The sequence below is a fragment of the Schistocerca cancellata genome, chromosome 1 (genome assembly GCF_023864275.1).
Source record: "Schistocerca cancellata isolate TAMUIC-IGC-003103 chromosome 1, iqSchCanc2.1, whole genome shotgun sequence".
Lineage (NCBI taxonomy): Eukaryota > Metazoa > Arthropoda > Insecta > Orthoptera > Acrididae > Schistocerca > Schistocerca cancellata.
The window spans coordinates 859,176,480-859,191,576 of record NC_064626.1 but is presented as its reverse complement, the minus strand read 5'-3'; the positions used below and the strand labels follow the sequence as shown (position 1 = coordinate 859,191,576).

The 15,097-nt window shown below is 44.0% G+C and overlaps 1 protein-coding gene across 1 annotated transcript in view; it reads left to right on the top strand.

The window, feature by feature from the left end:
* The window catches only part of LOC126189073 (Parkinson disease protein 7 homolog), a 147,107-nt gene extending 133,179 nt beyond the window's left edge, over positions 1 to 13,928 (top strand). The window contains exons 4-5 of the mRNA XM_049930913.1: positions 12,577 to 12,702; positions 13,748 to 13,928. Of these exons, the coding sequence (XP_049786870.1) occupies positions 12,577 to 12,702; positions 13,748 to 13,866 (245 nt within the window). The 3' untranslated portion in view covers positions 13,867 to 13,928. The remainder of the gene's footprint in view (positions 1 to 12,576; positions 12,703 to 13,747) is intronic.
* The last annotated feature ends 1,169 nt before the right edge of the window (positions 13,929 to 15,097 follow it).

The window sequence follows — 15,097 nt, the reverse complement described above, 5'->3', positions numbered from 1 at the left end:
AAGAACGCTGTATCCAAGAAATTCGGGTCAAAGAGAAAGTGTCCACCTCGGCTGCTCGCAAGCTATTGGCTAGTAGGAAGCCCACGCTGCTCCCAGCGGGGAAATACAGTACTGTCCTCGCCTCTCCTCGGACTACCAGGGAGGTGGCAACCCAGACATGCGATCTGACCTTCAGCACCACGGTCGTCCGTTCGGCCAGTGCTAAGATCGCGCGGTCGACGTCTCCTCTTCCTCCCATCACCCCACAGACACCAGCCCCTTCCTCAGCTTCTGCTAAGACGAAGACCCAGAAGTCAGATGCACGGGCTTTCAAGAAGGAACCATCCCGTGCAGACTTCCTACGTACCTCGACCTCCCAGCCTTCGACCGGTACTTCCACCAAACGTCCTTCCAAGAAGGCTCATAGGAAGCACAGTTCTCCTTCTCCGCCACGGCGCATTTCTTCTCCTGCGCCACCCAGCGGTTGCCGCCCCAGGCCGTCATCCGTTTCGCCTGGCCGCACCGCTGGTAGCCGAACATCTGGCCGTTCACCGGCGGAGGAAGCTCCCCCTCCCGGCCATCCTCCCAAGATGGCCGATGAACCTATAGACCCAATGGACGATGACTGTCCGCCTACTGATAGCGGCGGCAGTGCTCGCTCGAAGCCAGGCCCTCAGCGGCCTTCGAGGTGACCCCCTCTTTCATCTTCCTTTCTTCTTACGATGGCACTTATTCACTGGAATATTCGCAGCATTTGCTCCAACCGAGAGGACCTGAAGTTGCTGCTCCGCTTGCACCGTCCGCTCGTCGTAGCCCTCCAGGAAACAAAGCTAAGCCCATGCGATCACATTGCCTTGGCACACTACACCTCTGTGCATTTTGATCTACCCCCTGTGGTAGGTATCCCAGCTCATGGAGGGGTTATGTTGCTGGTCCGGGATGATATTTACTACGATCCCATCACGTTGCACACCGGCCTGCAGGCAGTTGCCATCCGCATTACTCTCCCCACTTTTACATTTTCCATTTGTACCGTTTACACTCCATCGTCATCTGCCATTACCAGGGCAGACATGATGCAACTTATTGCTCAGCTACCTGCACCATTTTTGTTAACTGGAGACTTCAATGCCCACCATCCCCTTTGGGGCTCTCCAGCATCCTGCCCGAGGGGCTCCCTGTTAGCAGACCTTTTCAACCAGCTCACTCTTGTCTGCCTCTATACTGGCGCCCCTACTTTTCTTTCGGACACATCTCACACCTATTCCCATTTAGACCTCTCTATATGTACTCCCCAACTTGCACGCCGGTTTGAGTGGTATGCACTTTCTGATACATATTCGAGCGACCACTTCCCGTGTGTTATCCATCTCCGGCAGCATACCCCCTCTCCGTGCTCCTCTAGTTGGACCATCTCCAAGGCAGACTGGGGGCTCTTCTCTTCCAGGGCGACCTTTCAGGATCAAACCTTCACAAGCCGCAATCGTCAGGTCGCACACCTCACTGACGTCATTCTCGCTGCTGCTGAATATTCCATCCCTCACCCTACTTCTTCTCCACGTCGCGTACCGGTCCCCTGGTGGACCGCAGCATGTAGAGACGCTTTACGTGCTCGTGGACGTGCTTTACGCACCTTTAAACGCCACCCTACAGTGGCGAATTGTATCAATTATAAAAGATTACGTGCACAGTGTCGTCATATTATTAAAGAAAGCAAGAAAGCCAGCTGGACTTCTTTCACAAGCACCTTCAACAGTTTTACTCCTCCTTCTGTTGTCTGGGGTAGCCTGCGCCGGCTATCTGGCACTAAGGTCCACTCCCCAGTTTCTGGCTTGAAGGTCACGAATGACGTCCTTGTAGCCCCTGAGGCTGTCTCCAATGCCTTCGGCCGCTTTTTCGCAGAGGTTTCGAGCTCCGCTCATTACCACCCTGCCTTCCTCCCCCGCAAACAGGCAGAGGAGGCTAGGCCACCTGACTTCCGCTCCTCGAATCGTGAAAGTTATAATGCCCCATTCACCATGCGGGAACTCGAAAACGCACTTGGCCGATCACGGTCCTCCGCTCCAGGGCCTGCCTGATTCTATTCATATTCAGATGCTGAAGAACCTTTCTCCTGCGGGTAAAGGTTTTCTTCTTCGTACATACAATCGCATCTGGATTGAGGGACATGTTCCCGCATGCTGGCGCGAGTCTATTGTTGTCCCGATTCCTAAGCCGGGGAAGGACAAGCACTTGCCTTCCAGTTATTGACCTATCTCGCTTACCAGCTGTGTCTGTAAAGTGATGGAGCGAATGGTTAACTCTCGATTGGTTTGGCTGCTCGAGTCGCGACGCCTACTTACCAATGTACAATGTGGATTTTGTAGGCGCCGCTCTGCTGTTGACCATCTGGTTACCTTGTCGACCTTCATTATGAATAACTTCTTGCGGAAGCGCCCGACCGCGGCTGTGTTCTTTGATTTGGAGAAGGCTTACGACACCTGTTGGAGGGCGGGCATTCTCCGCACCATGCATACATGGGGCCTTCGCGGTCGCCTCCCTCTTTTTATTCGTTCCTTTTTAATGGATCGACAGTTCAGGGTACGTGTGGGTTCTGTCCTGTCAGACACCTTACGCCAGGAGGATGGGGCGCCACAGGGCTCAGTTTTGAGCATCGCTCTCTTCGCCATCGCGATCAATCCAATAATGGATTGCCTCCCAGCTGATGTATCAGGCTCCCTTTTCGTGGACGATTTTACCATCTATTGCAGCGCGCAGTGTACACGTGTCCTGGAGCGCTGTCTTCAGCGTTCTCTTGACCGTCTTTACTCCTGGAGTGTCGCAAATGGCTTCCGTTTTTCTGCCGAGAAGACGGTCTGTATTAACTTCTGGCGCTACAAAGAGTTTCTCCCACCGTCCTTACGACTCGGTCCCGTTGCTCTCCCAATCGTGGAGACAACCAAATTTTTAGGTCTTACATCTGACAGGAAACTTAGCTGGTCTCCACATGTGTCATATTTGGCTGCCCGTTGTACCCGTTCTTTAAATGTCCTCCGTGTTCTCAGTGGTATGTCGTGGGGAGCGGATCGAACCGTCCTACTTCGTCTATATCGGTCGATCGTCCGCTCCAAGCTGGATTATGGGAGCTTCGTATACTCCTCTGCACGGCCATCCATCTTACGCCGCCTCAACTCCATACAATGCCCGACCACCCGTCTTATCGTTCCTTTTTTGACGACTCTCTCGACCGTCAATACGGGTTGTATGTCTCTGCCCTGCTACCCCCTGGAGTTCGCTTTCGTCGCCTCCTTCAACACCTTAATTTTTCACTCCCTGCAACCTTTCGAGTGGGCGAGAGCCACACGCCACCTTGGCTCCAGGCTCAGGTACGCGTTCACCTTGACCTCGGCTCGCTCCCAAAAGAGGTTACCCCCGGTTCGGTCTACCACTCCCGTTTTGTGGAACTTCGTTCGAAGTTCATCAATATGACCTTCATTTATGCAAATGGCTCTTAAGACCAATGACGGGGTCGGGTGTTCTTTTATTGTCGGGGCACAAAGTTTCAAATACCGGCTCCATGGCCATTGTTCGGTCTTTACAGCTGAGCTCTTTGCCCTCTACCAGGCTGTTCTTTACATCTGCCGCCACCAACATTCTGCTTATGTCATCTGCTCCGATTCCCTGAGCGCCATCCAGAGCCTCAGTGATCCGTATCCGGTTCACCCTTCGTGCACCGGATCCAACGCTCTCTTCGGCAGCTGGTGGACGTCGGTTCTCCGGTTAGCTTTATGTGGGTCCCTGGCCATGTCGGTATCCCTGGGAAAGAAGCTGCAGATGCCGCGGCCAAGGCTGCGGTCCTCCAGCCTTGGACAGCTTCTTGTTGTGTCCCTTCATCAGATTGTAGCAGGGTTATTTGTCAGCGCATTTTATCGGTGTGGCATGCCGATTGGGCTGCACTTACAGACAACAAGCTTCGGGCCTTAAAACCTCTTCCCGTGGCTTGGACGTCCTCCTCACGCCCTTCTCGGCGGGAGGAGGTAGTTTTGGCCCGGTTAAGAATTGGACACTGCCGGTTCAGCCATCGCCATCTGCTGACGGCTGCGCCGGTGCCGTTCTGCCCATGTGGGCAATTGCTGACGGTCCGCCACATTTTAATGTCCTGTCCGGATTTTAACACACTGTGTCTAGATCTTAACCTGCCATGTACTTTAGATGCCATTTTAGCGGATGACCCACGAGCAGCTGCTCGTGTTCTTCGTTTTATCAATTTGACAAAACTCTCTAAGGACATTTGATGATGCTGTTTTTTAATCCTATGCCTGTCAGTCTGTCTTTTATCGTGTTTTCCCTTTTAGTTGTTGTTTTAAACTTGTGCCTCGCGGTGCATTCTTAACGTAGTCAGGGCGTTATGACCATTGAAGTTGTGCGCCCTAAAACAACAAAAAAAAAAACTCCCTCCTCGGGAGTTTGGAGTCGGCTTCGACGGTTCTCAGGCGCGCCTAGTTTCTCCCCGGTCTCTGGGCTCACTGTTGCGCATGATACATTAGTGGACCCCGTCGCAATTTCTAACTCATTGGGTCAGCACTTTGCTGAGATTTCGAGCTCTTCCAATTACCCGCCAGCGTTTCTCCCAAAGAAACGTGCAGCGGAAGCGCGACCTCTTGCTTTCTCCTCTCCAAATCGCGAAAGCTACAATACTGTTTTCTCCATGCGGGAACTCCAACGTGCACTCTCTTCTTCTCGCTCCTCCGCCCCAGGACCGGATGGTATCCACGTCCAAATGTTGCTGCATTTATCAACCCATAGTCTGCATTATCTCCTTCGCCTTTATAATCGAATTTGGACCGACAGTACTTTTCCCCGACGATGGCGGGAAGCTGTCGTCGTTCCTGTTCCGAAACCTGGAAAGGACAAACATCTCCCCTCTAGCTATCACCCCATTTCTCTCAAGAGTAGTGTCTGTAAGGTTTTGGAGCGTATGGTGAATTACCGTTTAGCTTGGTGGCTGGAATCCCGCAGTCTTTTAACACCTGCCCAATGCGGATTCCGAAAGCATCGTTCTGCAGTTGACCATCTTGTTGCTCTCTCCACTTATATCATGAACAATTTTCTCCGGAAACGCCAAACAGTAGCAATATTTTTTGATCTGGAGAGAGCATACGATACCTGTTGGAGGACAGGCATCCTCCACACACTGTTCTCTTGGGGCTTTCGAGGTCAGCTGCCCCTTTTTCTTCGCGAATTTATGGCAGAGCGCACATTTAGAGTGCGGGTGAACACTACTGTCTCCCGTACTTTCTCCTAAGAAAACGGGGTACCCCAGGGCTCCGTGCTGAGTGTTGTACTGTTTGCCATTGCCATCAATCCAGTTATGGATTGTCTCCTTGCTGATGTCTCGGGCTCCCTCTTTGTGGACGATTTTGCGATCTACTACAGCTCTCAACGGACCAGCCTTCTTGAACGACGTCTTCAAGGATGTCTCGATCGCCTCCACTCTTGGAGCATCGAAACCGGCTTCCGTTTTTCTCCCAGTAAGACCGTTTGTGTTAATTTTTGGCGACGTAAGGAGTTTCTTCCACCCTCCTTACATCTAGGACCTTTCAACCTTCCGTTTTCAGACGTCGCTAAATTCTTGGGTCTTATGTTTGACAGAAAACTATGCTGGTCCTCCCACATTTCGTATCTTTCAGCTCGCTGTCTGCGATCCCTCAACACCCTCCGTGTCCTGAATGGTACCTCCTGGGGAGCGGACTGAGCGGTCCTTCTCCGCCTCTATCGCACCTTAGTGCGCTCGAAATTGGACTATGGAAGCATAGTCTACTCCTCTGCTCGGCCGTCTATTCTTCGGCGTCTCGACTCTATCCACCACCGTGGATTACGTTTAGTGTCTGGAGCTTTTTACACCAGCCCTATGGAAAGCCTTTATGCTGAGACTGCTGAACCTCCGCTGTCCAATCGGCGAGCAGTCCTTCTGAGCCGTTATGCCAGCCATCTGTCTTCCATGCCTGCTAATCCAGCCCGTGACATATTTTTCGACGCCTCCTTTGATGTAGGGTATGCAGGCCGCCCCTCCTCCCTATTACCACCGGGAGTCCGCTTCCGTCAACTGCTCCATTCTCTTTCCTTCCGCTTTCGTAAAACCTTCTTGACAACTTGGGGTACAGCACCGCCTTGGCTCCGTCCCCGGATCTGCCTGCTTCGTGACCTTTGTCGATTTCCCAAGGATGGTACCCCTTCACTTGTTAATCGTCGGGCATTTGCTGCTCTATGTGCACAAATGACGGCAGCCACATTTATTTACACCGATGGCTCGAAAACATCGTTAGGTGGAGGGAGTGCCTATGTTGTTGGCGACACCCCAAATCACTTTCGGCTTCCCGACCAGTGTTCGGTCTATACTGCAGAGCTTTACGCTGTTCTCCAGGCTGTCCACTACATCCGCCGCCATCAGCGGATGCAGTACGTTATCTGCTCCGATTCTCTCAGCTCTCTCCTCAGTCTCCAAGCTCTTTACCCTGTGCACCTTCTGGTCCACCGGATTCAGGACTGTCTGCGCTTGCTCCACCTGGGGGGCATCTCGGTGGCATTCCTCTGGCTCCCGGGACACATTGGTATCTGCGGAAATGAGGCGGCCGATATTGCAGCCAAGGCTGTAGTCTCTCTTCTTCGGCCAGCTATTCCATCGATTCCCGTCGCCGATCTACGGAACGTTTTATGTCGTCGTGTTGTTCATTTATGGCACGCGCACTGGTCGACACTTCCCCAAAATAAATTGCGGGACGTGAAAACTCTTCCTTGTGCTTGGACCTCTTCCTCCCGAACGCATCGTCGGGAGGAGGTAATTTTAACTAGACTCCGGATAGGGCACTGTCTTTCTAGCCATCGACATCTTTTAAGCGGCGATCCTCCCCCACTCTGTCCCCACTGCTCTCAGTTGTGGACGGTAAGACACCTTTTAATTGAGTGCCCCTATTTTACTCCGTTACGCGCCCGTCTACAGCTGTCGCCTGATATATCGTCAATTTTAGCAGATGACACGCGATCGGCCGATCGCGTTCTAAAGTTCATTCGTGCCAGTGAAATGACATCAGTCATTTGAAGTTTTTTTTGGGACAACCAACCCCCTTCTGTAGTGAATTTTTAAGCCTTCCTTCTGCTTTTAGTTTCTCCAATTTTATGACTTTCGTTCCCATTGCTGCTGGTTTCCGTTTTCGGTTTTTTACTGCTTCCTAAGTCACAGACCGGGCGCTAATGACCATAGCAGTTTTGCGCCCTAAAAAAAAAAAAAAAAAAAAAACAGTAATTATCCAGAGGGGACCTTCAAAGTTTTAAAGTAGATGGACAAATATTTTTACACACAGTTTCTGTATTTTTATCCTTACCTTTGACCCAGGCTTTGGACTGGATCTGGCGAGGTTAAAAACACTTTTCTTATCTTGCTTTTTTATTTTATCTTTATTAGAAAGATTTTGATTCTCATTAGTATAGTTTCATCTGTTCTGTGGCGATTAATAGTTTATCTTCATGTGGTAATACTCTAAACAAGGTACGACATGCAATGATAATTTGTAAGATTTTGCACTCTTGCCCCCGGTAGCTGAGTGGTCAGCGCGAAAGAATGGCAATCCTAAGGGCCCGGGTTCGATTCCCGGTTGGGCTGGGGATTTCCTCCACTCAGGGACTGGGTGTTGTGTTGTCCTAATCAATCATCATTTCATCCCCATTGATGCGCAAGTCGCCGAAGTGGCATCAAATCGATCGACATGCACCCGGCGAATGGTCTGATGGGAGGCCCTAGTCACATGACATTTACATTTATTTACCCCATATGTCAATGCATTTCCCGTTTGTTTCCAGGAAGCCATGCATCTCCATGTTAGCATATCTTTCTTGGAGTTATTATTTGTTATAACATTTGGAAAATGACCCCTCACAAACCATAGAAAATTGTCATCATGTCACCTTTCCCTGCCAGATTCTCTGCGACTGTCAAGTCAAGAACATCAAACCACAACATTTTATAGCATTTCACTGTCTTCTGTATTGACCTAACAGAGCTTATCAGCATGTGAGAGTGGTCAGCTTCTCCCATTTAAGTTACATCCTACAATGCATTGTGTTTTCTTAATGTTATCTCCTGTATTCCTGTTGTTCTTTCTTATCTCCAGCATTTTTATGATATTACACAGGGCCAACATTTTCTTTTGTCACACCGCTTAATGGCAGGTATCATATTAGTTAGCATAAATGGATTAAAATAATCAATGTTTGAAAATATAATATAATAGGACAGATAAAAAGTCTACTTGCCATGCAGCAGCAGGAAAGACACGTAACAAATATGTGAAAACGTGAGTTTTTGGAGCCAGTGGCCCCTTCTTCTTGCAGAAGGGAAAGGAAGCAGGATGAATCCAGTAAAACTCCCCTGACCTCTGGTTCTTGGCCACGTTCCCATAAACTTTCCTGTTCCTAAACCTTGCCAGAGATTTTCCTTCATCCCTCTTCCCTTCCCTTCCCTTCCCTTCATCCTTTCTGTCAGGAGGAGGAGCCATTGGCTCCAAAAGCTTGTGCGATTCTGCATCTACAATGGCAAATCCAGGATGGAATAATGACAACATTATGAAAAGGGTAGATTATAACAACAAAAACAATCAATTATAAACAAAATTATTTAATTGGACAGATAAAAAGAAAATCTACTCATGAAGTGGGGGCAGAATACACACAGAAAAGACGGTTGTAGTTGGCAAGCTTTCTGAGCCAGTGGCTCCTTCTTCAGTCAGAATGGTTGAAAGGGAAGGAAGAGGGGTGAAGGAAAAGGACTGGCGAGGTCTAGGAAAAGGAGTAGATTTCGGGGAAGTCACCCAGAACTGCGGGTCATGGGAGACTTACCGTATGGGATGAGAAAGAAAGACTAATTGTTGGGGACTGCATCGGATGAGATTTGAAAACCTGAGAGCTTAAAGGTTGAAGTCAAAGTAAAATGCAGACAGAGATTACTGCTTAAACATCATGCATGAGTTAATAAGAGTAAAAAGCTAAGAGCATTGTACATAACAGAGGTTGGAGTGGGTGGTGGAAAAAAATAGATGGGAAAGACAATGAAAGAGATAGAAAACTAAAAGCTGAGACGGAAGAAATTAACATAAATTAAGGTCAGGTGGGTGGCAAGAACCAAGTACATGTTGTAGTGCTAGTTCCCACGTGCGGAGTTCTGAGAAACTGGTATCTGGGGGAAGAATCCAGATGGCGCCTGTTGTGAATCAGGCTCAGAGGTGACGAAAGTCATGTTGTAGAGCATGTTGTGCAACAGGATATTGTGAGTTGCCAGTATACACCCTCTACCTATGCCAATTCATCTTAATTGATAATTTGGTCGTAGTCATGCCAATGCCAATGAGCAAGCAGTAAAGGAAACAAAAGAAAAATTCAGAGTAGGTATTAAAATCCATGGAGAAGAAATAAAAACTTTGAGGTTCGCCGATGACATTGTAATTCTGTTAGAGACAGCAAAGGACTTGGAAGAGCAGTTGAATGGAATGGACAGTGTCTTGAAAGGAGGATATAAGATGAACATCAACAAAAGCAAAACGAGGATAATGGAATGTAGTCAAATTAAGACCGGGTGATGTTGAGGGAATTAGATTAGGAAATGAGACACTTGAAGTAGTAAAGGAGTTTTGCTATTTGGGGAGCAAAATAACTGATGATGGTCGAAGTAGAGAGGATATAAAATGTAGACTGGCAATGGCAAGGAAAGCGTTTCTGAAGAAGAGAAATTTGTTAACATCGAGTATAGATTTAAGTGTCAGGAAGTCGTTTCTGAAAGTATTTGTATGGAAGTGAAACATGGACGATAAATATTTTGGACAAGAAGAGAATAGAAGCTTTCGAAATGTGGTGCTACAGAAGAATGCTGAAGATTAGATGGGTAGATCACATAACTAATGAGGAAATATTGAATAGGATTGGGGAGAAGAGGAGTTTGTGGCACAACTTGACCAGAAGAAGGGACCGGTTGGTAGGACATGTTCTGAGGCATCAAGGGATCACCAATTTAGTGTTGGAGGGCAGCGTGGAGGGTAAAAATCGTAGAGGGAGACCAAGAGATGAATACACTAAGCAGATTCAGAAGGATGTAGGTTGCAGTAGGTACTGGGAGATGAAGCAGCTTGCACAGGATAGAGTAGCATGGAGAGCTGCATCAAACCAGTCTCAGGACTGAAGACCACAACAACAACAACATGCCAATGAAGAAGGGTGAACTGTGTTTTTGTAATGTTTACCTGCAAAACGACACACTGTATACCAGCTGTTATGTAGACAGTGTTTGGCCTTCTACATCAGTTTGACTACCACCAAATTATAAATTAGGATAATCCGTCCACACTGTCACTCTTTGAAATTATCTCTGTGATGTTTTCCCCAGTGCAACCACAGTGCCTTGTCATTGTTTATGTGCTGTAGTATGGCTCTTGTTAAAATTAATTTTACATTTGAGTTGTTATATTTTATCATTGCAAAAATTGTTAATGCAAATCTTAGTTCAAAAACTGGGACAGTTTAAGACCTTATAAATATATATTTTTGAGAGGTTCTGTGGGAATGTTTTTTTGACTAGTCCAGCAAGTAAATGTTAATGTTAATTACCAGATAACAAATTTCTAAGAATAAAATTTCGGATACAATTTACCTTTTCAAAAATATTTTGTTGTTTGGAAAATAAAGACATAGCACAGTAAAAAAAATTACATCACATATACTTGAAATATATTACAAAGTTTTTACTGCGTAACTTCTAAAAACAAGAAGCTTGTCCCTTACCAATGTTTACAGCCGAAGTCTTTGAGTATGAGCCAAAATAGTGTTCCATACATGCTGAAAATTCAAATTCTCCCCATATTTGTGTGTGTAGATTCATTATTTATTTAATGAAGCATGGTTTGTAGCTTTTGAAAACTGCATATAAAAGAGGTTTTTGAACTTGTAACTTTTTTGTTAGCAGTCATACTACCTATTTTGCTACCAGTGGTACATTACAATTGCTTTTGAGAAAAATAGAGGACTTTTGCATGTTTTGTGTACTAATTACTACATCAAAAATATAAAGTAAGGTAGTTACTTCTTCATTTGCAGGTATGTGTCTGCAGTCCTGATACATATTGAAATACCTGCACCACAGTACCATAGCATGCCATGAGAGGAGCCTATTCATAAAGTGGAGATGCGTTGTTGCATGATTTTGTTTTGGCACCAGTAGTGTGCTACTGTTCTGTGATGTGGGACTTCAGTGTGTTCCAGGATTGCAGACATGTCTGCAAACTAATAAAAAAATGAAATATGTAACTGTTTTTTTGACAGGAAGAGTAAATTTTATGAGTCTCTTTGTAAACTACATTGTACCTTTAAGGCAGTTTCAACATTGTAGCAAATGAAATAGTCAGTTGGTTTCATCTTGATCTTGCTACATGGTGAATAAATGTGTCCCAAAGAAAGAAGTTCCAAGAACCTGAGTATGTTATTAGCTTATCTCATGAATGATGCTTGAAATTTTAGTTAAGTGCCAAAAAGAACTTTTGTTTGATTAAACTTATGGAGCACACGCACAAGCACTCTACATCATCCTTCCCAATAGCAGATCTAGTCTGAGTGTAGAATGCTCTCACTCCTCTTGCATCAACACTTCAGGGTCTATAATTGTAAACAAATATTTCTACTTTCATTCTGTTAATGCTACTTTCAAATGAAGCATAACCTTCAACTCAGGAAGATCTTGTATCATCTGAACAGTTTTTTTTTTTTTTTTGTTTTGTTTTGTTTTGTTTTGTAATGCTTCATACATTTTCCACCATCTTGATTTAAAAATCGGTGTTTTGTCACTACACTTAAATGTTATCATTACCCTCTGTATAGTGTTGACTGCAAAACATATTTACGTACTGGCACAAATTGTAGTGAATTCTAAAATATGTGTTTTGGACATAAGTGTTAAGATATTTTAGCTAATCACTGTAAGTGTTAAGATGTTTTAGCTAATCACTATCTGCCTATTCTGAATCCAATTAAGTCACAATAAACCACAATACATTGTATTATACAGTGTGTCCCGGGAGGAAAGGATATGACAGGAACGAACACTCGAGCAACGAAGTCCAGTAAACATGGGCTTTAAAATGTTTACCTTAAGATCTGTGAGCTCTTCTTCAGTAGAAGAGATGCTTTTCACGAAGCAAAGATGAAAAAGTGCTCATAGCTCATGAGGTATCCATTTTAGAGTGCCCATGTTTACTACTAATTTTTTTTTGTTTGGTCCATATTATCTCCCACAAAATATGGAAAGCAAAGATCTCACAGTAAATAAATTTGTTTCACAATATTAAAGTTGAAGTAGTGCTTATAACTCTTAAGAAAGGCATTTTACAGCCCAATATTTACTAGAGTTTTGTGCTTCGAATGATCATTCCTGTCATATCCCTGAATATTGAGAATTCCTCCTGGGACACCCTTTATTTGTAATTCGTGCTGCAGCAGTTAGTGTAAGACTCTGATATGAAATGATAAGTATTTATAAAGATGTTTCAGTCTAATATGATGGATGATGATCTTCTTTGCTTACAGCTCCAACTGCTCTGAAAACACACGGTGTTGGTACAGGGAAAAAAGTAACATCATATCCCACATTCAGGAATGAAATGGAGGAGGGTGGAAAATATATATATAGTGAAGACAAAGTAGTAATTGATGGTATGCATCCAGTCTAATTATAATTACAATATAAATACTAGGATGAAAGTCAATTATGCCCTGTATCAAGAGAAGAGTCTATATGAGAAATTACAAAAATTCTCATCTGTATAATGCTTATACATTATTCTACTTTGGTATGAATTGAAAGTTGTAAGAGTATAACATATTTCCATCCCAAATGATTATTATTTAACTATAAAGAACTATAAGAATATGAAATAATTATGGGTGCTTGGATTGAGCATCACTATTAATGATATCATTAGGGTTATATAAAGAGTGGGGAAGGAGAAATGAATGATTTGAAAATATGTATGTTTATTTGAAAAATAACTTAACAATTGCATATGGAAGATAGTGTGTGGAAGATAACGCATCGTCGGTATGTATTTGGTGTCACTACACAATGTTATTCATTACCAGCAGCAATGTTATTCATTGCCTAGTAGTACCACAATTTCGTGACTAATAACATTTTCAAGTTCTCATGTGAGTTTCCTGTATGCAAATGCTTCATAAGAATAAGTAAACTGATAAGATCGAGTCAGTATGTGGGCCACACGGGAGCAGCTTGTATGGAGTTGTTCATTGTGGATAAGTTTATTCACTACTTCAACATTGCTCAACTACACTAACATTTCTCAACCTTTTATTTTTTTAAGAAAACATTTTTAAATGTATGTTGGCAGTACTGGAATTTCACCTCCTGTAGATCAGGCCTGATATTCTGTGTCTCTGTAATTTTATAGATGCATTATTGCTATATTTTCCTATTTCTTGTTCAATGGTAAAATCATTTCAATTTATTTTTGTAATGATTTCCTTTCTCCTTCTTATTCCTGAATCCACATTATGTCGTGCACATTCAAATTATTTTAAGTATTCTGTTTTGTTATATGTAAGATGTGCAAGTAATTCCTTAGATAGGTCCCTGATGAAGGCAGTATACTGTTGAAATCTGTCATGAAAAATTAATTTTTTATATTAAAGGTGACCGGACCAGAGAGCATCTTGTTTATAAAATTATTTGTTTCACCTACAGGCAACTTCATCACAAGTCGTGGACCAGCCACAGCATTTGATTTTGCCCTTGCTGTTGTGGAAAATCTGCTGGGGCAATCTGCAGTTGAACCTGTTGCAAAACCAATGTTACTTGTTTAAATGATCTGTTAAATAATCTGTATATCATATTTCAAATAATAAACATGAGTTTACAGTATAAACTTGTGTTGTTCCTTATGGTTGTATTTAACAGTAACAACACATGTAAAATAGATTTTTAAGCATGCACCTTACCTACCAGTGCTATTCAGCGACTCTGTCAGTGTGCCATTTTATCAAATCAGTTGTTCTGCTGTTAATTATTTCTTCAGTTTGTAACCTCCCCCTCACTTATCGACCTTAATGACAGCGAAAAATTAAACCGCGTGTACTTAATGGAAATTTGGGAAAAGCAATCGTCATCGAAGTTAATCTGTCGGTAAAGAGGGAGGAAAGGGTTACATCTAAATGAAAGGAAAAATGCTAATGAAACAGGTGGAAATTAATTTTGAAAAGGGGTAAAGTTAATAAAGAAAGTAAATGTGCGGCCGTTACGTTAACAATTAACTAGCGGTAATTAGATATTTGAGATTTGGGGGAAATTACGGTCGCCAGTCCTAAGGACAATTACTATAGTAACTGAAAAAGAAAGGTTATTACACACATAATTAGCACTAGAAGCATGGCAACTGAAGGTTGACACGTGTAGTGTGAAAACTGAAAGTTTGTCAGAAGTAATAAATTTCGCTACACTCTGACTTAATTTAGCAAAAGAATTAATGAAACCGGAAAATCGAAAGTTAATTTAGTGACTGAAGTTAATAGTGAGCTTTCTTTCTGAAGCACATCGAAATTCAGTAAAATACGGTTAGTCTTGGACTACCTCAACAATCATTTCAAAAGCTACTTGAATCTACGCAATTTAGAAATAAGGGATTTAACTTTGAACTTGAATTAAATGATTCTGAACAATTAACAGTAGTAAAATTTAGTACGTACCAAGCTGAGCTGCAGTCACAGGTAAGCTAAATATGCTAACAAAACTCGCACTCTTAATTTGTGCTTGTGTAATCTGAATATTGTAGCCAGCTATGAATACCTTAACTGAACTTTGAAATTCAAACGACACTCGGGTTCATTCCGGAAAAGGAAGGGACCCTGCTTGGTAATGCAATTGGGACAATGAGCAACAAAGGTTCATGCTAAGTTGGTGTAATTTTGTGATGCAACAATTTTAAAAGTTTGAAAAGCTGAGGTCTGCCATACAGTTCTAAATCTTTACGTGCTTCCAGTCTCCCATGTTGGCTGATTGAAGGTTTGAAGCCGTCGATTGAGGAGGTGGCGACAGTCA